The 22,605-nt window shown below is 54.1% G+C and overlaps 9 protein-coding genes across 9 annotated transcripts; 5 read left to right on the top strand and 4 right to left on the bottom strand.

The window, feature by feature from the left end:
* Positions 1-820: 820 nt before the first annotated feature.
* On the bottom strand, positions 821-3,006 carry HMPREF1541_01765 (uncharacterized protein; the record flags this gene model as incomplete). Its single annotated transcript, XM_008716122.1, has 5 exons — positions 821-1,602; positions 1,649-1,723; positions 1,782-2,031; positions 2,101-2,243; positions 2,292-3,006. The coding sequence occupies 5 exons, from the start codon at positions 3,004-3,006 to the stop codon at positions 821-823; spliced, it is 1,965 nt and encodes a 654-aa protein (XP_008714344.1).
* A 732-nt stretch (positions 3,007-3,738) lies between these two features.
* HMPREF1541_01764 (uncharacterized protein) lies at positions 3,739-4,858 on the bottom strand (the record flags this gene model as incomplete). Its single annotated transcript, XM_008716121.1, has 5 exons — positions 3,739-3,874; positions 3,919-4,011; positions 4,062-4,279; positions 4,331-4,416; positions 4,492-4,858. 5 exons carry the CDS (start codon positions 4,856-4,858, stop codon positions 3,739-3,741), a joined length of 900 nt encoding a protein of 299 aa, XP_008714343.1.
* A 754-nt stretch (positions 4,859-5,612) lies between these two features.
* On the top strand, positions 5,613-6,454 carry HMPREF1541_01763 (uncharacterized protein; the record flags this gene model as incomplete). Its single annotated transcript, XM_008716120.1, has 2 exons — positions 5,613-5,725; positions 5,776-6,454. The coding sequence occupies 2 exons, from the start codon at positions 5,613-5,615 to the stop codon at positions 6,452-6,454; spliced, it is 792 nt and encodes a 263-aa protein (XP_008714342.1).
* Positions 6,455-7,428: 974 nt separating this feature from the next.
* On the top strand, positions 7,429-9,047 carry HMPREF1541_01762 (uncharacterized protein; the record flags this gene model as incomplete). Its single annotated transcript, XM_008716119.1, has 2 exons — positions 7,429-8,534; positions 8,582-9,047. The coding sequence occupies 2 exons, from the start codon at positions 7,429-7,431 to the stop codon at positions 9,045-9,047; spliced, it is 1,572 nt and encodes a 523-aa protein (XP_008714341.1).
* A 1,797-nt stretch (positions 9,048-10,844) lies between these two features.
* Positions 10,845-12,359, top strand: HMPREF1541_01761 (uncharacterized protein; the record flags this gene model as incomplete). Its single annotated transcript, XM_008716118.1, has 1 exon — positions 10,845-12,359. One exon carries the CDS (start codon positions 10,845-10,847, stop codon positions 12,357-12,359), a length of 1,515 nt encoding a protein of 504 aa, XP_008714340.1.
* Positions 12,360-13,289: 930 nt separating this feature from the next.
* HMPREF1541_01760 (uncharacterized protein) lies at positions 13,290-15,769 on the bottom strand (the record flags this gene model as incomplete). The annotated part of the gene is made up of 8 exons (XM_008716117.1): positions 13,290-13,944; positions 14,034-14,299; positions 14,498-14,877; positions 14,979-15,162; positions 15,214-15,300; positions 15,341-15,606; positions 15,659-15,668; positions 15,719-15,769. The coding sequence occupies 8 exons, from the start codon at positions 15,767-15,769 to the stop codon at positions 13,290-13,292; spliced, it is 1,899 nt and encodes a 632-aa protein (XP_008714339.1).
* A 922-nt stretch (positions 15,770-16,691) lies between these two features.
* On the bottom strand, positions 16,692-17,784 carry HMPREF1541_01759 (uncharacterized protein; the record flags this gene model as incomplete). Its single annotated transcript, XM_008716116.1, has 5 exons — positions 16,692-16,757; positions 16,817-16,953; positions 17,002-17,480; positions 17,532-17,647; positions 17,698-17,784. The coding sequence occupies 5 exons, from the start codon at positions 17,782-17,784 to the stop codon at positions 16,692-16,694; spliced, it is 885 nt and encodes a 294-aa protein (XP_008714338.1).
* Positions 17,785-18,084: 300 nt separating this feature from the next.
* HMPREF1541_01758 (uncharacterized protein) lies at positions 18,085-19,769 on the top strand (the record flags this gene model as incomplete). Its single annotated transcript, XM_008716115.1, has 2 exons — positions 18,085-18,180; positions 18,231-19,769. 2 exons carry the CDS (start codon positions 18,085-18,087, stop codon positions 19,767-19,769), a joined length of 1,635 nt encoding a protein of 544 aa, XP_008714337.1.
* A 2,155-nt stretch (positions 19,770-21,924) lies between these two features.
* HMPREF1541_01757 (uncharacterized protein) lies at positions 21,925-22,355 on the top strand (the record flags this gene model as incomplete). The annotated part of the gene is made up of 2 exons (XM_008716114.1): positions 21,925-22,100; positions 22,214-22,355. The coding sequence occupies 2 exons, from the start codon at positions 21,925-21,927 to the stop codon at positions 22,353-22,355; spliced, it is 318 nt and encodes a 105-aa protein (XP_008714336.1).
* Positions 22,356-22,605: the final 250 nt, after the last annotated feature.

Here is a 22,605-nt window from a genome sequence, read left to right as displayed (position 1 = left end):
TGCGGGCGCTGAGTGGTCGGAAAGGTCAGACTGAGCAAGGGTAGAAGATATCCAAGTGGTGCCCAGATTACTCCGCCCTTCTGCCAAGAAAGCCACGACCTTCTGCCATGGCCCCCGCCATCGGTGCCGCCAGGATGAGTCCCGCTTCGAAGCAAGCCAGAACGCTAGACCGCAGCTGAACGGCAGTCGGGCTTGCACGGAGGTCGTGACCGGCGTACACAGGGGCTTGGTTGGAATAGGAAATGCTCGCCGAAGCTCGCGGCTGTGATTCGCTAGCAGGACTATACCCAGGCTCATTCTCATGATCAACTGTGATTAAACTTCGAGCTGCATCCTGGCAGTTCTTTCCAAAGACCTTCTAGAAAGCTTCCAGAAACATTCCTAAATCTCCCATACCCAAGCCTTGGGTCACTGACGAGATGCAACCCAGCATGAGCCCCCTGCTGTCGCTTTCCGATGCCAATCTGCAGTAAATTCACGACTTCTCCCGATGCACATGCAAGGGCAACGACGCCGTTCGGGTCCGTGCGAATCCGTGCGCCGGAACATGGGCTTTGCTATCCGCCCTTGGCTGACCTCGTAAAGTGATATCAAACGCCCAGGCGCAGAATTCCATCGGGCCAGAACCCACTCCGTGGTCTAACGCAGAATGTAGACTTACTCACCGATAGCGACATACTCCGCTCTGAGTTGAATTGTCCTCGCATCTTGCATTATCGCTTCCGCAGCTTGGTGGCGACGAAATGTCGACTCCGCGGACCGAGAAGCTTCAGTCGAGACCGCTGGAGACAGCACTCTCGGTGTGAACCGGCCTCGCCCATCATGCAGACGGATGTTGCTGGGCAAATTTGCCATTGTTGAGTCTCGCAGACTCGGATTCGTTGGTCGGTTCTTCCTGTATCACTTCGAAGTTCTCGCTGGCTTGCGCATGATGCACTGCAGCCTCGCGATCCGCTTTGTGTTTCTTCACCTTCTTGATAGCCTGGGCTGTAAGATCTTGACGAGACATTCTCTCGATTACATCCTTCTTGCGAGTCTTGCGATCGCCCACGCTGATAAGAATTCCGGCGGTGATATTACAGGTGATGGACAGTGACAGAATGACAGCCGTGATCCATGAAGGCCGGGTGTGGTAGGACCAGCCCCACGTGAACGCTCCGAGGGAAATTTGCAGCAGCGAATGACAATCTAGCAGAACCACGATAGTGATAAGCAGCTTGAGCGGAAACGCATAGTGGGTCGTCGTCTCGTGCGGCTTGTAGAAAGAGTGCGACTTGGCGAATTTGGACTGGTGGTGGACCAATCTCTTCTGCTGCTCGGCGTTCAGGACAGAGAACTCTGCATCCTTGGGGTTCGCTGCTTCAGGGTCTGCCTCCTTTTCTGTTCTTTCGGGGAATTCGTTTTGGTCCCGCAGCTCTGGAAGCTGTTGCTCTCTACGAACTCTCCACGTTGTCAAACCGTAGTTGGCAATGAAGCACATATGGTAGGTATCGACAGCTCGAAAAGGAGCCAGACCGTCACCCATAATTGCGAACAGAGCCACCAGGACACTGTCAATGATGTGGATGATGTATTCATTACGGTCTCCCGCATAGATCCAGCCTAAATGGGTAAGTGACCGTACTGGCAGAAGCTATGGACCACTTACCAATTAGAAAAAGAACCCAAGCAAGACCAAATAGGGTGATTAAAGTGGCGTATAGGGTCACGAGGAAACCGAGCGCTGTTCTTATTGTCAGCAGGGGCCCGAAGAGAAACCAGATGTTGGAGACAAAACATACGCTTCGAGAGATATTTGCCAAAGGCACGCATCCTTTGCTTGAATTTAGATCGGCGCGAGTGTAACATATGGCGCACATGGTCGTCGAGAGCTTCCTTGTCTTCCTCAGTCCAATCTTCGAGGTCCACGCCATGAGGAAGGACGGCATAATGAGAGTCTGTGAGTACAGAGGAGATACTGTGGCTTCGTTCCATGCGTGGTTGTCGCTGCCAGGACCATGTCCTCTGCACAGAGGGAAGCTCGGCAGCTGACTCTTCGTCCTCTTGGATCGCCCCAGTATCAGTTGCGGCTTTAGGCTCGGCTGTGGCACTCGGCGTGACTCCAGTCGTGTCGGCTTCCGAGATGCGGGTAGGTGCACGAGTCAAAGTATAGGTTGGCCTCCGATTAAGCCATCGTCCAAGATCAGGTACAAATAATGAGTTTTGAACATTGGTCAGTGTGTTTAAAGTCTGCACTTCGGGATCTGGAAAGCATTAGCATCATGCTAGGAGAAACTGCGGGAGCTGCATACCAATGACATCCAGGAGATCGACAACTTCGTCCTCGTAGTCATCAGTCTGTCGCGTGGATTCGTTATCGGCACTGCGCTTGCTGATGAACGAGCGCGCAGCATTGCTCAAGCTGCGTCTGCGGCCAACACCCGTGGCGTTCCCGGCAGCGGGTCCCGCCTGCTGGCCATCGCCCTCTAGCTGGGTTAGGGGACGAAGGTGATTAGAATACTCTTCCTGCAGCGGGGGCAGTGCTGACTGTCGTGTACTCTGGCGTGTCAACCGATTTGCACCTGCGCCTAAAGAAGAGTGTGGGTCTTGCGGAGCAGATGCTGAACGCCTTCTTCCCGAGTTGGAGCGACCAACACCATCCTGACTATCACTGCTTGCAGCCGAGAGCCGGTTGCTTGATGGCAGACGCCGAATGCCTATAGGTCTTCGACGAACAGCGAGTGCCTGGCCGCCGGGCTGCCCGGGAACGGTCAGGGTTGTTCGAGTAAAGGGTTGAGGTGCATTGTTTGGGTCGTTGGTCGAAAAGACCATTGGCGGCGCCTGGCCTGTTGGGTGGGCAGGCGTGGTTGTGGTGCGGATGACTGGATCTCCGTCGCCGCCAATGACGGTCTGCGTAGTAGTTGACGTGGTGACAGAGGTTGTGTGCTCATCTGGGTCTGAGCCGGTGAAGGCCGGGAAGGGCTCAGCATCGTGAGAGGTAGTAGTTGACCTTCGTGAGGACGCCATCGCGAGGGAAGGTGCTCGCAGAGAGCGCAGTATGTGCAAGGTAGATTACAATCGACACATTATTAGAGATGAGGGGGAGAACCTGTATGACGGCGGTACGCCAGTGGTAGAAGGAAAGCACCTCCGTGGATGTCGACCGCGGATCTGAGAAATGAGGATGCGCAATCGCGCCAAAGTCAAGATGCTAAAAAGTTGGACACTCGGGCGGCACGATTGGATGATGCAGCAGCTGAGTAAGCTAGCCCGTCCCAGTCACCACCGCTTCTCCTCTTGACGGGCATAGAGGCTAACGATTCCAGGTGCCTTTCCATGCCGTTTTTGTTATGGTGCTCGAGCCTGGGGCTGACAAAGTTTCGCCGCTTTCACATACCAATGACTGAGATTAGCATTATCCTATCTGAGACTCTCTAAGAGTGCACCATACATTCGCACCACTGGTAGCGATGCTTCTTCGCTGGTGCGACTTGATGCACCTCAGACGTTGCAAAGCATCTGTTGCAAGCTGGTGTTGTTGGCATAGAAATGTTTACAGCTCAGCAGACCTGTTGGCTGCATCATGTTTTGGTCAATCCTGATTCGGCCTGAACCTTTGAAAACCAAAGAATGTCGCAAGGCAGGCCAGTCTGACGATTACAAGCATCCACAAATCGCTCATAAGCCAAACCCAAGACCTCGCCACTACATACAGGCTCACGCGCCCGTCTGTTTCAGTTAGGAGCCCTTTTTGAATCTCTATAGCTTGTGCTCGCGCGCAAAGGTGGGCGGATGATGGTCGACTTCTTTCTGTAACCATTCGACCATCCGCTCTGCCCCATATCTTGGGTTCAGGGCGTCCACGTAACCCATGAAGGGTTTCATCTCTCTATACCTGCTGACAGTCAGCCTCGTCAGCGAGGCGAATCGTTTACTCACCCCATCATATCGACAATCCTGTGGTCTATCCCACCGAGTTTGCGAGGATCGACGGCGAGGAACTGGTTCTCAATCGGTCGAATGTATGGATTGCTGTTCAGATCTTAGTTTGTGATATGCTATCCGGGTGAGGTCGTTCCTACCAGTATTGCACTGTCGCACTTTGTCGAGGCTGAGGTGTTGTATTCTGTCCTCCGCCATGTATCAAAGTCGAAATGAAATAACACACGCCTCCCTCCGGTACAAGAGCAGGAATCGTATCCTCTTCCTTCGCTTGCTGGGCGCGATCGCTGTCCCAAAGGTGTGAACCTGGAATGATTCGAGTCGCTCCATTGGCAGCTGTATACTCGCTCAGTGCTACCTACAGTGCCGTGTCAGAGATGTGAGCAGTCGCAGATAGTGTACTTCTCACCATGATTGCTGCTCCAAACGGTGGGCGCGGTCGTGCCATGTTGATGTATCCATCATCGTGGTGCAGGGCCTGTTTGGCCTCGCCAGCTATTCAAAATTCACATCAGGCAATGTACTCCAGCTGCCGGTGGGGTAGGGCTAAGGCTGCTGCCAACAACTTACGGTTGATCGAGATGGTGTGGAAAGCACTGAGAAGATATCCCGGATCAAGAAAGTAATCGTTCAGCGCCAGTACTCGTGGCAAGATACAAAACTTGTCCATAACTCTCGTTTTGTTGAGAAGCGAATATATTCGCGTAGTCCTGAGGCCCTCGAAGGGGTTGCGACCGCCTCTGGGCGATGTTCCAACCAAACGCTGGATCTCGTCCCTGGCCTCCTTTGCTTCATCTTTGGTGAAGCAGTCGGGGATAATCACATACCCATTTTCAAGGACAGCCTCTATATCTGCTCTGGTACATGGATCAGAGGGGAGAGGCTTTGCTTTCAGAGTGTTGGAGATGAGGTTGAATCTCTTAGAAGCTGTCGCCATGTTTGATTATGCTATTTTCTTTTCCAGCTTGCCACTGAAGCCTTTGGTATATGTGAGTAAAAGTCAGCGGCTAAGCGGGATTACACTCGTATCCCCCTCGTTTTCGGGGTTTGGCCATAGTGATAGAACCTCGGCATCTCATGCCCAGTACTCCATCAGTATCATACAGAGGCAACGACGCACAGTACATTGTCCAGATGGTAAATCCTATCATAGATCTTCGCTATGTTTGCTGTCCATCACACAACTCCTAAACCCCTAGATGTCAACAACCAGTGCCCACCCGAGCGAGTAAGAAGGAAAATTAAGGTACTGTGTCTAGCTACGGAGTACTGTAGGAGCTGCTAGTGCCACTTTAGGCAGGTTGACGTCACAGAATCTGGGGTAACCAGCCTTGCATACGCACGGCTCCATCAGGCTACATTCTGTTATCTCTTTCACACGTTCCTATTGTTACTATGGGGGCACACCGCGCAGCTGAAATTTTGCAAAGATGAGAATTCTGCAATAAGGAGGTTGGGCAATGCTTCTGCCTTGGCTAATCGATTCATCGCTCGGGCGACCAAGTGGGGCAGCCTTGAAAATGTAGACTCTCTCGCATTTACCATTTACCAGCTTCCTTCTCCTCCATCACCAACCACTTCAAGCACCGCCCGCTTTTACGTTCAAGCTCTCACTCTTCTTGAATACTCTTGTGCCGCTCTCTACTATCAAGCCTCAGTCCAGTGCGTGTTGAAGGTACTACATTCTCAAGATGTGCATTGGTCTCATCTATTCCTGCGGCCACACTGCGGTCCGCAAGTGTGACCACCCCCGTCAGCAGCCCGCTTCTATCAAAGTGGTGACCGAGGGAAAATGGTGGAATGCGTACGTGGTATCAGCCTTTGGGCCGTGATAGTCGCTAATCATCTTTGCAGCAGCCAGTTGTCGATGCCTAGTACCACCTTTGAGTGTACTGGTGTGTCTGAGCCTCCTACGGAGATCAAGCAGTCCTGCTATAAGTGCGTCAGCAACAAGGCGGCTCAGATCAAGGACGAGAACGCCCAGGAGGTTGAGAAGAAGATGCGCGAGCGCACCGGTGCAGGCAACGACTCTTACATGTATTCTCTGTCAGTCGGCGAAAACTATGACGAGAATGGCCGCTTCATCTGCATCATGCCAGCCGACTTTGTCAACATCACGATGCTTGGCAAGAAGCCCTGGAACCAGCTCGAGCACTTCGCCCGGGTTGGTAAGACGTGTGATCAATCTGGTCATGTGGTCGACCGTGCCGACATCACCCCTGAGCAGAAGATCCTCCAGTACCAATCGGCCTATTGTATTGCTCAGCGAAATGCCTCCATGGGTCCAGAGGAGATGGGTAGTCTCAACCCCGCTTATGCCGGTATGTCAACTGGCTTCTCGGTAATGCCGCTGGGCTCCACTGGACGAGTGAGTCCAGTCTCCACTCGATCGTCAAGCAACAGCTCGTTGGTGTCTGTCATGTCACTCGTTGCCGACGACGAGGATGACACCCCCCTCACCGCCTGCTTCAGCGATGGTCCCACCAAGGAGAACAAGGTTGCTAGCACAATCAATGGTGACTCTAATGCCTAGAGACGCATGTCATTATCCTGTGAGTTCCCCAGCCTTTGAATCAAGCCCATCCAGTATTTAACATCGTCATTGTCAGATGGTTGCTCATACAAACGAGACCACCCATGCGACGATCTATCGTCAACTCCAAAACAACGAAACGAAATGTATCTTTTATCACGCATACTTATGACCCTCCGCAAGGGTGTTGGCCATAACGGACTCATTGGGAGGAAGTCTTGTATCAGTGGATTCTAGCAAGGCGTTCCGGCAAGAGGGACAATGGTGGCAGATAGTCGCCGATACCACAAGAAATGAAAACCACAATTGTGCTTGTAAAATAGCACCGGTACCCAGCTTCCATGTTCATAACAGATTGCTCACCTGTTTGCTTTGTCCTGATGTTTCATGGATGCGAAACAGAGCATTACTTGATCTCCTAGCGTGGTAGCACAACTGACTCTAGCGACTGCCAACTGGTAGGTAGTTGGCTGTTACCTCAAAACAGGCGTGGTGCTTCGGTACGGGTGGCGTAGAAGCTTATCAGGGCTATCCCAACCAGTCCCTGCAATTGACCAGTCAAACTAAGCCGAATTATGGTCCCTTGCAGCATAGATACCAACCACCACCGCGCGTTTCCCGCCGTATCTTCCGACCTTCCCTTTCCATCAATAGTTCTACCCCAAGCAATGCAACCTCGTAGCAGAAAGCCTTGCACTTTACACCGTTTCACAACGTCATCTTCTCGATTCCAGCACGAAGGAGAAGCTCAAACAAGCAGTGGCAAGCATGCAACGATGCTATATCAAGCTTTCCCCCGATTATTGTTGGTGGGACTTTTCTTGGGAGCGCTGCTGTTCACCTTGCCCATCGATACCGTGAACATGGCTCTCGGAATGCCTTCGTTGCTCTTGTCGGTCGTGTGCGCGGCTAGCTCCGCAATAGCAAGGTATGCCGACAGATGCATGCCATCACATGATTGACAGTTGGACAGTATGCTTCCTGGTCCTGTACGGCTGGAACCACGGCAAGATGCCGAACCCGAGGACCTCTACACAGCTTATAATTTATCCGTCCCAGTCGACCACTTCCACAATGACTCGACATACGAACCGCATTCTGACGATCATTTCAATTTGCGATACTACTTTGATGCAACTTACTACAAACCTGGCGGACCTGTCATACTGCTCCAAAGCGGCGAGACCACTGTTGAAGACCGGCTCCCGTATCTGCAGAAAGGGATTGTTCACCAGCTTACGAAGGCCACCAATGGACTCGGGGTTATTCTTGAGCATCGCTACTACGGGACCAGCTTCCCAACACCTGATCTCGAGACGAAAAACTTACGATTCTTGACCACACAGCAAGCGATGGCCGATCAAGCCTATTTCCAGCAGCACGTTGTTTTTTCCGGTCTTGAGGAGTACAATCTGACTGCGCCCCACACGCCCTACATCGTCTACGGCGGATCGTATGCAGGAGCCTTTGTGGCGTTTATGAGAGTCGTGTATCCCGACATCACTTGGGGAGCCATCTCCAGTTCAGGAGTAACAGAGGCGATCTATGATTACTGGCAGTATTACGAGCCCATCAGGATTTACGGTCCGCAAGATTGCATCTCGACACAGCAGAAGCTGATGAACGTCCTCGACAATATTCTCGTGGCTAACGACACGCAGACTATCCAAGATCTGAAGTCGGCATTCGGCTTGCAGAACCTGACTGACAACCAAGACTTCGCAAACCAGATCTCATTTGGCATCCAGGGGTGGCAGAGTCGCAATTGGGACCCGGAGGTCAATAGTCCTAGTTTTGATGAGTACTGCAGAAACATCACCTCGAGCGAGTTGCAATGGCCTGCAACAGGCGAGCTCGCTTCCAACGCCTCGGCTCTGGTAGAGGCGGGTGGCTGGGGGAATGAAAGCGACACTCTCCAGAATCCTATGCTCAACCTAATCGGTTGGATCAACGACACCTATGTTTCGTCTTGCGAATCCACCCAGAATGAATGCTTCAGCATGACAAATGGAACATCGAAGATGTATACCGATAAAAGTATCGAGAACCAGGACTCACTGTCGTGGCCATACCAGTACTGGTGAGTCGGCTCGAATGCATTTCGGCGACTAGCTGACAATCGTATAGCACACAGTGGGGATATATTCAGACCGGATCTGGCGTTCCAGAGGGCCAGCTGCCGCTGATCCCTCGCATCCTCGACCTCGAATACCTGACCTCGGTCTGTCGATATGCGTTCAATATCACCACTTCCCCAGATCTCGAGTCAGTCAATCAATACGGCGGCTTCAACATCTCCTACCCTCGTTTGGCAATTGTGGGAGGAGAGACCGATCCTTGGCGGCCAGCATCGCCTCTGGCCACGCTGGACGTGGCAGATAGGTTGAACGATTCTAGCACTGTCGACCAGCCGCTCATCCTCATCGAGGGCGCAGTGCATCACTGGGACGAGAATGGCTTGTTCAGTAACGAGACAACACCAGATCTACCTCCCCCAGCTGTCGCCAACGCCCAAGCGGAGATCGCACAGTTTGTGCAGGCATGGCTGATGGAATGGCAGCAGCACTGTTCTGAAAGTCCAGAGCAGTGCTAAGCAGTTTCTCGACATTGATGACTCGTCAAGAAAGGGGCCAGCCAGGATATAAGGGATGATTTAATGAGAGGGTGAACGCTACCACAATGACTAGACCAATCGTGGTTTCCAAGCCGAAGAAGGCTGTGGTTTCGAAACCGAACCCTGCCGCAGACTGCATGAACCTCCCCCACACTTTGGCGGCTTGGGAAGAACTCTCAGGAAACGTAGAATCGATGTTGAGATGAGTACGCTACTATCGCGCAGTAGCAGAGTACCCTCTCCTACAGGCGAAGAATTACCACAACCTGTTCTCCGTACCTTTCGCCGCGCAAAGTACAGGGTTTTCATGCGATGTGGGCACGACTTTACTCGTGTGCGCCCGAGCGGTCACTTAAGCGAGAGACTTTGGGGCCAGGCACTGCGGCCCGCCCAGTGAACGAGATAAACGCCACAAAGCCCGAATTCAAATATTGAGGCCTCGTATCAATCAACCTTGCACACAAAATACGATTCAAATCGCCATCCTCGTCAAGTCACGGCACCTGGGATGTCGCTAAAAGAGGTATCGTGGTTTACGGATATGATCACAGTGCCCTGATACCCTGGACGTCTTGTCTGCAGGTCAAGATTGCCTTTCGCTTGATCTGGCGAGGAGGAAGGGGTCCGGGTTTGATGCTCGTGCGGAAGGGGGGGGGGGGGGGGGGATCTGCAACGCGACGAGTCGCCCAGCCCCGCCCCTGGAGTTCCCTAGAGTTTTGACGCCCGCACGCCAAACCGAAGGCCTGGATCCTCAACTGGGTACCTGAGTTGAGCGGGTTGAGGACTCTGTGCCTCCCGTTTGACACATGCCTCGGCGGGCCCACATGCATCCATGATTCAATTCAGTCACTATTGCTTTTGGCTGACTGTCCCGTAAATCTCGTTTCTCCTACTGCGGTGCCAGGTTGGTCTCATTATCGATGTACAGGCCGATTTGATTTCGTTCGTTTTCTATAGACGCCGTGCCAGTCGATCACTTACAGCTTTAATGAACGTTACTCCAGTGACAATCAGTGTTATTACCACAACAGTTTGCTGATTGCTTGGAGCAAACTCGCTCATCAGTGACGATCCAATCTCAGCTTGACCATCAGCTCATGTCCACCACAGGGCCGAAACTTTGTGCATCACACACCCTGAAACAGCCGGTACTTGCCAGCGGTGAAAGTAGGACCCCCACTAATTTGGCCTTCTCACCGCGTGACGGCGGGAAACTGATGCACGTTGCAGCTGTTCAGGCAACGCAGTGTCTGTCTCCACCCCAGTTACATCCTTGAAGGACCCGCTCCTGCAATTTCTCTTACTCCAGGGCACTTCGCTTGACCCTGGCCTAAACATCTTGTCTTCAGTCCGCCGTCGCCCTCTCCCGCCGCCATCCCCAGACTTATCTGGCCCTCTACTCCCCATCTGGACGAGTCCCCGCCGGTCATTGGGTCGGAGATTCAACTTTCGTCAACATCCTGGCTCTTGCTCCCCCGATCTGGCTAACTTGAGCTTCATTGTTAGACGACCATGTACTAAAACTATCCGAGCTGACCAGGTTCGCACGGGCGTCGTATCTGGCAACCATGGTCCGACCCTTTCCGCTGTGACCTGGTGGTGTTTGAATAGGTCTGCTGCACCAGAAGTTCCAAAGTTCAGCCTCCGCAAAGCCATCTGCACCTCGCTCCATCTCGCGCCAGCCCGCATGCAGCTTGCATCGTCGACTCCCCTGCATCTTCCTGCAGTCTCCGTCCTTTATGCGTGCTAACTGTCCATTGTTCTCTTCCTGTCACCATGGAGCAAGCACTTAGGGCCCGCAGTCTAAGCTCAGCCTCTGCTCGCCGTCAGAGAATCCAACAAAGGGAGGAGGAACGCCAGAAAGCTCGAGAGAGTGCAAGAGAGAGGGTTCTAGCCCTGCAAGATCTTTCCGACCAGGACTCTCAATCTGGCTCTGACGACGAAACGCCGGGAAGCAGTCACAGCCGTGACGATTCTCTAGAGACTTCCTCCGAATACAGCTTGAGCACGCCTCAGGATACTCCTCACGCTATGTCCGACAAGACACCGTCTTTAATCAACACCCGAAGACCTGCGCTACAAGTTCTCGTGCCTGAAACGCCCGTCGACGGAAAACAAAATGACATACCCGAGCCCGAATCAGGACCCAAGCTGCATGCCTCACTTGCAACATATGCCGATTTCCAGTACGATCGGTATTCCATGATACTCGACTCTCCCGTGGAAGTTGTCTCTTCACCAGTCACCGATACAGATGGGCAAGAATCGCTATGCGAGGTTGCTACCCCAGTTTCCTTCCGTCTCCCACGTGCCAAACCCGCCGTAGTGTCAATCACTTCGCGATCGTCGAACAACAACCGTCGAACATCGTCATCGGCAAGCTTATTACTTCACATTGCTACGCAACGATCGGTTACCATGCCCCCAGAGATACCTGCCCGCTCGGCCCATCGATTGTCGCAGTTGAGTCAGAAGTCAGGATTCCTAGCCTCTGAAGCCGCCCCCTTCCAGGTTCCTGATCTGCCATCAAACGCGATGTACATGATTGCAAACGCAAGTCGGGACTCGCTATCATTGAGCACGCACAGTGTCGAGCCCAATTCAAGATCCCACGCACAACGCAAGAGCAGCATGCCGTTGCTCTCCGCAGCTTTCAGATCAAGCCACTCAAGAATGAGCAGCATTAAGGACTTAGTATCACCTGCTGTGAGCGGACGGCAGAATAATCGACAAGACCGCCCTCGCACTGCCGCTGCCGATGGAATGAATTTTGAGACGGTACCCGCCGATTTCCACGAGCCACCAACGAATCGCAACAGAACCTCGCACCGGCCTTCTACCTCCTACGCAAGCATCTCCCATGCTAGCATCCGTAATGGTAGTGTGACGGCTCTACCCATTCCGCCTGCCGAGCTAAGGGCCCATACTACAGACTACCCCCAGACCAGGGAGGACTCACCATCGCCAGAGTTCAACATGCCCCGTAAGAAGAGCTTTCAAACGCTACGCAAAAGAAGCGAGAGCATCGGCAACGCTATCAGATTTGTGTCGGGAGCAAAGAAGGGCACACGCGACAGCAAAGTCCCTCCAACACCTACCGCGGTTCCGCCTTTACCCTCAGGCATGGATTATCGCAAGTCGGTTGATCTAAGCAACTTTCCCAGCCCACCACCACCGATGCCGTCACCGCGCGGTCAACTGAGAAAGAGTGTCACAAGTGCACATTACTCGCCGTTTCCAAACAGCTACAGCGGCAACAAGGGGATAGTGGGCCTTGGCATCCGCACGTGAAGATACAGACGCCAGTGAGGGCGCGACAGCAGAGGTGCACATGACACCAAGGGCAGGCACACCAAAAAAGAGGGAACAGGTGTTGAACGACGTTACGGATATTGTATTTCCAAGGTTCATTGCATGGTGTTTTGTGGCGTGCTCAACAAGAACTAGGATATAAGGACAAAGGCTTACAATTCGGCCGGGAAGGGCTGCCAGGGCTACGAAGATACCCAGAGTAAAAGCAACTTTGTGTGTATAGGATGTTAATTATGCCCTACCACTAAGGAAGGCAGACTGAGATATCCCCTCAATATTTTTCTCTCAAATCTACACACCTCTCATGGCACTTCAGACGTGGTTCCCCTTGTAGCCGATGCGCCAGATGCGCGCCGCAGAATTTCCTTGGTTACGTAGATGTCGACTCTGAGCTCTAAAGTTCTACAGAAAGGCTGGCGTGCAATACGGAGTACTACGGGCATCTCACGGGGCCACGCTTATGTCAGCGGTGGACGCTGGCGAGGGGGGGGGGGGGGGGTGGAGCGGGTGGATGTGTTTAACTTGTCAGCTAGTCTGAAGGTCGCAATTTCCGCCAGGGTCCGGCTTTTGGACTACTGTACCCCCGTACTCCGCAGGACCTTTTCGTGCTCGTGCATCATTACGGAGTATACACGAGTCATTGCGGCCGCATGGGTGGAGCCATGGTCGAAGATGCGTCAGAGTGTTCCTTCTGGGAGGTTGCATCGACGGAACCTATCTCTGCCCGGGAGAGGCACGACCATGCGAATGCTTTTGAGTGAAGATGCAGTGCGAACCCAAAAATGGGAAGCGAAGTAATAGCCTTTCCCAGCGCTATGAAGTCTGGATCCGGCAGCTATGTACAGTACAAACATGCACGAAGAGGCCGAGCAAGTTCCCATTCGGTGAGGATTTCCATTTCATTTCCCCTCACAGCCTAGGCTGTGCCTGGGCGTCGCCATTTGCTGTAACTCCCTTCCCTAGGCCCAGCTCCTTGATGAACAGATCCGCCGCCTTCTCGCCCACCACGAACGCGGTGTTGCCGGTATTGGCGCCCACGTTCTCGGGAGGAACGCTCAAATCAGCCAGCCTCAGGTTCTCGACGCCATACACCTTCAGGCCGCCGTCGACGACGCCGCCCTTGTCCCGCGGCGCCATCTTGCACGTGCCGAGCGAATGCCACGTTGTGCTCAGCACCTCGCGGACCTTCTGCTCGATGGCGCGGTCGTCCTCGGCGGTGTATTCGATGCGGCTGTCCTTGTCGGCCATGTCCATCAGAGGACCATCAGCCTTCTCCACAACGGCGGCTTTGGATCCCTTGGGGAAGCGCGGGTGGTTGGTGGGCAGTTCGCCGCGGAAGATGGGCATGCGCCGCCACATCTCGCGTGTCACCTTGTAGGCCCAAACGTGCTTCTTGAGGTCGATGTCGTTGGCATCCGTCAGCCAGCCCGTGTCGAACTCGGGAGGGTCCGCGGGCGAGGGACCCGTGATGTGGACTGAGCCGCGGCTGTACGGGTAGGCGGTCCAGTTGGCCATGCTGACGTACTCGGCGTCGTCGGGGAGGGTGGAGTGGTCGCCGTAGTAACTGTGGAAGTGACAAAGTGTTAGCGAGTGACTTCGGCTTGTTTGTTGCTGGCACGAGCGCGCAGGTCATGTGGTGGTGTCAGTGCTTACCAGGTGTACAACGCCAGAATCATGAGTGGGCGGTCGGGCGTGTTCTTGAAGTCGTTGTCCCAGGCCTTCCTGAACTCGGGTCCCAGGGCATCAATTTCCGCCTCCGTGGGGCGGAACTTGCCCTGCGCGTCCATGCCGTTCGTGCCGAGCAGCTCATCGCCCTGTTTGATCGCGTCATCGAGGTTGAAGCGCCCGTCTTGGAAACCATTGATGGTTTCCTTTGGGCTGAGGTTCGTGCGGTATGCCCACAGCGACAGATGGTGATCCTGTATCCAGACGCGCGTCAGTAAGTTCGAGCTTGGATTCTGGGATGGGAGTATATCTCAGAGCTTGGCGATAGTGTTCTTGCCGCCAGTCTCCTAGCCATCACAAGCGATGCGGGAGTAGGAGAGTCGGAAAGGCAAACCCGCATATCCCGACAACGGGCGGAGGGAGAGCGCTCGACGTCGCCGCAAATGACTTACCTGATACTCATTCCCGACACCAGGTAAGTCTTGCACCACAGGAACGCCAGCACGCTCCAGAACCTTAGGGTCGCCAATACCGGATCGCTCCAAGATTCCTGGCGTGGCGTTGGCACCAGCGGATACCACGACAAGCTTGCGCGCACCCACGGTACGGCGGGCTGTGTACTTGGTCGCCAGGAACTCCGGGTTGGCCAAGTATTTCGGGTTGGATTGGTATTCGACGCCATTGGCACGCTTGTTGTCGTCAAACAGCACCTTGATGACTTGCTTTTCGACCAGCACGTGAAGGTTGGGATAGTCGCCGCTCCGAAGCTTGGGGTGAAGGTACCGGTGCGCGGCGTCCTGGCGGCGGCCGTTTGGACCAACGTAGCGGTAGTCTGTCGATATTAGCAGAATTCATCTCCCAGCGACTTAACGGCGGAGGAGCCGGATATTCCGATCCGTCGGGAGACGGTGTCCCAAATTTGGAAGGACTTACATCGCTCAATGGCGTTGTTGGCATCGAGATTCTGCAGGTCAGTAGCCTCGGGATAGCCGAGCGCAGCGGCTGCGTCGACGAAGGCATTCTCGGCACGGCTGCAGGTGTGAGTGCCTTTGCTGATGTTGACCGGGCCGTCGAAGCCGTGGCGATCTTTATCGCCTTTGCCATGGTAGGTCTCCATCTGCAGGATGTCAGCTCGCCTGCCGGAAGGGGGAAACAGGGAGTAGCCGACCTTCTTCAAGAAGGGAATCATATCGTCAGCTGCCCAGCCCGGAGTTTTCCAGGAGTCGAAGTCTGAGCGTTGGGCACGAGTGTACACCTGTCGAGCATCAGCAATCGTGGCTCGGTGGCGGCCGGACATTGCCTGCCATCCAGTTCATGGCCGATCCACCTCCCAGTGTTCCTCCCGAAGGCACAATTGGCGAGCGGTCAGCTAGCTGAGGAGACTTCTTGGTCTGCCAGAACAGCGTGATCTTGCTGTTAGGGAACAGATTTCGGGGATACAGAGCCGGATGGACGACTTCCGGCATGCCATAGTTGTTGGGTCCTTGTTCGATGACCAAGATGGTCAGATTACGGTCAGCCTCGGCGAGTCGAGAAGCAACCACACATCCAGCGAGACCTCCTGTGAAGATGTTCAGTGGGAGAGCGTGCGGTGGGGTGTCGACGGCAAGTACCTCCCGCAATCTGGCATCGGTCAGCCACAACCTTGTCTTGAGAGCTGCAGAAAAGCTTACAATCACGTCCACTTCCTTGAGATCGGCTGGTAGCTTGTTATGCAACGGCATGATTGCAATTCGATTCGTCCAGATTTCCTCTACTATGGCCTGACCAAGGCTGGCACCCTTGGGCCTGAGCAGTGCATTAATATACTACTAGACACAGGGGCTCAATGACGCGGTACCCTTATTCTCACCCCTCACCGTCATACCCTCGGGCGTCTATCAGCTCCGTTGATCAAGCAAGTCAGCATCACATGCGCTCATCTCTCAGGTTGCCCGACGAAGATACCCGACCCCGCATTCTACCATGACTCGAATAAGGCCTGAGAGATCCCCCAAGGAGATACCCCAGAAGCTAATGACGACTTGCGTAATGCTCACTCAGTCCAAGCAAGCATTTCAGTGGAGCAAAAGATGAGATATGTGAGGCGATTTTTTGCATCTGGCAGTCTCTAGCGCGCCGACTCACAGTGTGCGGGGATGCGCAGGGATTCCGCTTCAGCGGGCATCGAATCTCCAACGATACCGTTTGCCCGCGAACCTTTTCGGCTGTTCGAAGGAAGTCAGACGGTGAGGGGCTTAGGTACGGACTAGGTAGCGAGCAGCATATTCCCAGGGACACGTGAGAACGTTGGACGTCGCCGAAGTCACTGACTTCGCTTTGGTGACCAAAGCAAGTCTAGAAGCTAATCAAGACGCGAGGTGGGATCAATCCGTACCAGCCGAGGCCAGTTTCGTGGCAGTACCTAGTACGAAGGCTTGTCAAGACAGCAAAAACAAGGGTAGAATCGTATCTATTCTCCTACTACTCGATGGATGAGCCCTGTCCCGGTGCATGCTGGCTACGGCGGACCGTAGCACCGGGGGCGCACCAGGCCACCGTCGCGGCGTAACAGTACCTGCATGGTTGCAATACATGTGTGGCAGCTTTCTCGATTCATTGCCGATGGAACGGGTGCGTATCCATGCCTTAAGGTAGCGACATCAATCACTGACCGTTAGCAACCAGTACACGACCGCCATCGACGCACAGACAACGTCCATCGACATACGCCTGTAGGAGTATTATATCAGCTTGCTGGACAAGGGGGTGAGGGGACGGGCATCACCTACGCCGGCTTGGCTGCAAAGATACACCACGACACCAACGATATCTTCCAGTTTCCCGATTCTACGTGCTGGCATCGCATCAAACAGTGCCGCGAACTGATTACTCCCCTCTTGAACAGGGTTCATCTTGCTTGGCACGACTTGTTCTTGATCAGTCACCGGGTATCACAAGAGGGCAGAATGCTCACATCCAGGGTTGATCGCGTTCACTCGAATATACCAGGGCCCGAACTTCGCTGCCAGAAGCTCGACGAGATGGTCGATTGCGGCTTTGCTTGTAGCATAGCTCGTAAGGTCGATATTGGTGCAATTGTGCATGGAAGCACAGCTGCTCGTGATCACAATGCTCCCGCGGCCCTCATCCCGGCCTTTCCTCCCATCAGGTAAGTCCATTTCGGCGGCTGCTGCTAAGAGCTTCATCAACGCCACAGCGAGGAAATAATGAGCCGTCACGTTGATGCGGAACGTATCATCCCAGTCCGAGTGCCTTGATGACCACAGCGATGCTTGCAGTTCCTCAAGAGAGGCGGTCTTCGGGTTCGTCATTTGAGGAGGATCTCGACGGATACCGGCGTTGGAGCAGAGGATGTCCAGATGACTTTCGCGTGCTGAAAGGTATTTTGCGACTTCGGCGATGCCCTCCTTGGTGGATAGATCGCTGGGGAAGCTGGGAGCATGGCTTAGCATATCAGTGCGCCTCCTTTCGATTGTAACTGACCCTATGGCGCTCCCGCCACTGGACTTTCCCACTTCATTCAACTCGATTACAGCTTCATCGAGGTCCTGACCTCCAAGTGCGGTCACGTATACCTTTACTCCATTTGCGACGAAGCCCTGGCTCGCTAAATCAGCCCCATTCAACTACTTTGCTCGCACCGACAGACCTTGGCTATCATCAATCCTATCCCCGAGCTTCCACCTGTGACCAGGGCTACGCGACCACGAATACCGAACAAAGTGGCCACGTCCATGGCCAGACTTGCAGCATCTGGAAGAACGGATACCTCCACCATTAATATATAAATCTGCACGACGATCGTTGAGCCGTCATTGGACAGCACTCCTCGGCGTGAATCTCCGTCTATACCACATGTCCACCGCGCATGTCCGAACACGGCCTTGCACGGTGCAGCGGAAGGCGACGAGCGCGGAGCTACATCTCGGTCACATCTTCCAGTGCAGTACCGCTGGGTACCCTATATATTAGAGAGTCCTTTCCTCAATGTCCGACCCAGAAACAATTCGAGCTATCAATTTCGCATTCGTCCAAAATGGCATCCTTGACTTGGAGCGCCGTGCAGCCTGGGCACGATAACTACCTCCTCCCCGCTCTTCTCGTGTGCCTGGTATTATTCGCACTGTACAGGGTAATTGATTGCTGCGCTACTATATCTCATCGTGCTAATGTTCCCCCAAGTGGTCTCTTTCGACAGATATTCCGTATATCAAAGGCATCCCAGAGATCCCGGGCGCAGCGCCTATCTTTGGCCACTTGCTCAAACTGGGCGAAGATCATGCCAGCGTGTGTGAGAAGTGGTTCAAACAGTACGGCCATTCGGTCTTCCAAATAAAGCTAGGCAATACGCGTGCAGTGGTAGTCAACTCGTTTGATGACGCTCGCCGCATGCTCGTGGGACACCAGAACGCTGTCATTGACCGCCCAACACTGTACACTTTCCATGGCGTCATTTCATCTACACAAGGCTTTACTATCGGTTCCTCGCCATGGGATGCGTCCTGCAAGAACAAGCGGAAGGCTGCTGGCACCGCCCTGGGACGACCGGCCATGCGCGGGTACCACGACATGTTCGACCTTGAATCTTACTGTATTATGCGAGATCTCTTCTCCGACTCCAAAAACGGCGCTCTCGAGGTCAGCGTCCGGCCTTACATCCAGAGATTTGCGCTGAACACAACTCTTACACTTTGCTATGGAATCCGCATGGATAATGTCTACGATGATATGCTTCGTGAAATCCTGCACGTAGGATCTGCGATATCTCTCCTACGCTCCGCCTCGGAGAACTACCAAGACTACGTCCCGATCCTTCGCTATTTCCCCAACAACGAGAAAAACCGCCGCAGCAAAGAGCTCCGCGACCGACGCGACAAGTACCTCAACTTCTTGCTCAACAAAGTCCGAGATATGATCCAGCGTGGCACAGATAAACCCTGCATCAGTGCCGCTATACTCAAAGACCAAGAGACTAAGCTCACCGGTGTCGAAGTCTCGTCCATCTGCCTCTCTCTTGTCTCTGGCGGCTTCGAAACAATCCCAGGCACCTTGACGTCCTGCATTGGCAGCCTGGCAACCGCCGAAGGCCAGATTTTCCAGGACCTCGCCTACGCCGATATCCAACGCTACTATGGCACCACCTCCGACGTCTGGGCAAACTCTTTCCTCGAGGAGAAGGTCCCTTACGTCAACGCCATCATCAAAGAGGCCGCCCGCTACTACACCGTCTCGGCCATGTCTCTCCCGCGCAAGACCGTCACCGACATCGAATGGGACGGCGCCAAGATCCCCGCGAAGACCATGATCCTCATCAACGCACAGGCCGCCAACCACGAGACCGGCCACTGGGGACCCGACGGCCACGTCTTCAACCCGGAGCGCTGGCTCGACACCCCGTCCGAGAAAGGTGTGCCAGAAGAGCTGCCCGCGCAGGGTATCCAGCACTACTCTTTCGGCGCGGGCTCCAGGGCTTGCTCCGGCCAGTTCATCGCCAGCAGGCTGTTGTACACGGCGCTCATTCGGATTCTGAGCTGCTACAAGATCGTCGCGAGCGAGAGTGAGCCGCCCAATACGGACTATGTCGACTACAATCAGTTCAAGAGCGCTCTCGTGGCGATTCCGAGGGACTTCAAGGTCAAGTTGGTGCCGAGAGACGGGGTGGACATTGCGAAGGTGTTGGGCGAGGCGGAGGCTCGGACGAGGGGCTACTATGTCGAGTGAGACTGAAGGGCTAGATCAGTGTGGAGTCGCTGCTCGGGACCACAAGCAACGTATTTTCCGGCTGGTTTTGGAAAGCCAGATGAGTGCTGCTTTTCCGACGAGATTAGGAAGGTGACAGGTTACAAGCAAGCGTTTCGTAGAGGGGCAGTGATGAGTTTTGTAGAAAAATTACTGAGCATACTTTGACGTTTCCAAAAAATCTGCATACACCTCACCCTCATCCTTGCAAGTCCCTATATGACCCTCGATCCGCATAGCGAGAAAGGATATGCCACTCATTTACATGCTGTCCCAAAACGGCTTAGCGGGCTTTTCACTGCCTGGTGCCCAGCACTTTTCGTGCCCTCCCACCATATGCAAACACCGAGCTACTGAAGCAGATCTCATGCTGTAAAAGACAACACTTGAGGTTGTAAGTCCTTTCGGCTTCACAGATCCGTCCGAGCAACACCGATGGCGAGCACGAAGCAAGGGTTTCGAAGCCCCTCTGGTCGTGTTAGCGCCGTGGAGCCGTGCAGGGACATATCCACGCAACGAAAGTTTGATGAACGCCGTGTATAGTGCTATGCGCGGGCGTGACGAGTCCTCGAACGATATGTTGAGGGCCTGGTAGAGATCATTGGTCGTTGGTGGGTGTTACACGTCGATTAGAGTTTCGTGGGGCCCACTATCAGGCAGTGAACGGGCGCCATGTGGGGTCTCTGTTTTGACCTGGAAGTCTGGGGTCGTAGAGTGTGAGAGCACAACTGACTAGGAAGGGCTCGGCGAAGGCCGTGCAGTTGTGCACAGCGAGGGAGAAAAAGTTAAGGGAGAGCATAGCGGGGCTCTGTGCGAAGAACTGCTGCCATAATGCGCGCGTGGATCTGTTGTCTCCAATACCTTAACACTGTATAAACGAATTGATGCACTCAATGAACCGTTCACCACCTCCCATCCAGTGAACCATCCGACAGGCCCGCGAGGATCTGCTATATTGCTTCTTACTTCAAAGACCGCCTCTTCTTGTCCGGCGGCGTCCAAGCATTGATGTTGCCTCTTGCACCCAATGCCGTTTCGATGCTCAGCCCTTCTTCCCCTTCACCCAACCGATACGGCGTTTCCTTCCTCCTGATCTCCTTTGGTGGGCGGCTGATCAGGCCCGGGCTGGTCGTAGGCCACCCCGTCTTTACTGGCACGGTCGTGCCGGTAGGGTCTGGGCCTTGGATGGTGTTGTCCCAGCACATACTGTGTCTTGGTCGTAGATGATGTTGAGAAATGTGGGAGGGGAATTAGTTGAAGAGTCCCCACGTGCTGTACGAAGAGAAAAAGTGTGCAAACTGATGTGATATCTTACTGAGACGCTGGCTCACTCGCAGCGGCGCCGCATCACCAGGTATATACGCGAGGGCCACACTCCAGAGGTGCTGGGACGCTGTTGCTAAGTTGCTAGGGCTGACCACAAGGTGGCTTTGGCCTTGGATGGGAGTCGATGCAACCTTCGCTCCAGATCTGGAAAGCTCAGCGCCTTGACCAGGATGAGGACTAGGCAGTGAAAGTCTTGGCACAGGCCATTCGGTGTAGGCGAGAGTGTGACTGCCTCGGCAGAGCCTACAGGGGTTCACGTGCTGGTGTGGCAGAATATCATGGCAACTCAGGCGTCGCCTCGCACGAAAGAAGTCTGCCTTTATTCATCCGGTCTAACAAGGTCCAAGATGATGCAAGGATGACCATGAAGGAATGCCCGAAGTTATGTTACATCTTGCACTGACTTAGCTCGCGGTCGAATCGGAACAATACGCATCTGTGCGTTTGCACGAAGTACTTACCATGGACATGTTAACAGCTGTAGATAAACATAAAGCAAATCCCAAGCTTTGGGATACCTGCATACCCAGGGCCGGAAACCTCCGTTGCTCAACCTCGTATACCCCAACCTCTAGTCTCGCGGTCTGGCTCGGGTCATCGTATCTTCCCCCGCGCGAGCTGAACAACTTCGTATTGCCACGACGGGTCCCTCTCGCGCGAAGGAGCAAGAGACAGCAGATATATCTGGCTCCTCGCCGCACTCAACCCACTGCTCACGCCATTCTTCACTTTCGACTCAGGACCCGCCCCACTGCATCTAACAGTACCTCACTTAACTCCCAACGACCAAACAGCCCTCACGCGTGCAGCGATGCCCCTAAGAGTCATCATCACCATCCTCCCCCGCCACGACAAGACCGACTTCACCTGGGAGCGCCTGCAGTGGCTCGCCGAGCAGGTGAAGCAGCATGAGCCCGACGTGACATCGTACCGCTATGGCAGGAACGACGGCACCTACGGCGAGGCAGGCTTTGTCGCTGTCATGGAGTGCGTCTTTCCCTCCCTTTCCCCGGTCCCCGGTCTATACTAGTCATAAGTTCTGAGATCTGTAACGTGTGGCGGGAGTGATCGCCGGCTAATGTATAGTTTGGGCAAACCAGAATCAAGGACCAGAAGAGTCTGGAGAACCGCCGGAATCTGCCGCATCACCAGGAGATCGCACGGCTGATCAGGGAGGAGGGTTTACTAAGGGAGCCGTTGCGGTATTTTGTCCTTACGGAGGAGGGTGGGTGGGGTCGTTGACTATGCTGAAGGCAGTGGCTGCAGTCCATGGACTGATGCTGCGTTTGTGGGACACTGTGCGTATGATCGTCAATACGGCAGGTGGTGGGCCTGCCCGCAGCTCAATGGTTTACTTGCGAGGTAGGCTACTAGCTGCAGCCTTCGCAGATGCTGCTAGTGTTGCAGGGGGGCTCACAGTAGCAGAGAATGCCAGCTGCTGGAAGCTGCATCTGCTCAAATTACGATACGTTTAAAGCTCCTAGGGGTCTAG

Source organism: Cyphellophora europaea (assembly GCF_000365145.1).
Source record: "Cyphellophora europaea CBS 101466 unplaced genomic scaffold supercont1.2, whole genome shotgun sequence".
NCBI lineage: Eukaryota > Fungi > Ascomycota > Eurotiomycetes > Chaetothyriales > Cyphellophoraceae > Cyphellophora > Cyphellophora europaea.
The sequence above is the reverse complement of the archived record's forward strand: the minus strand, read 5'-3'. Positions and strand labels throughout refer to the sequence as shown.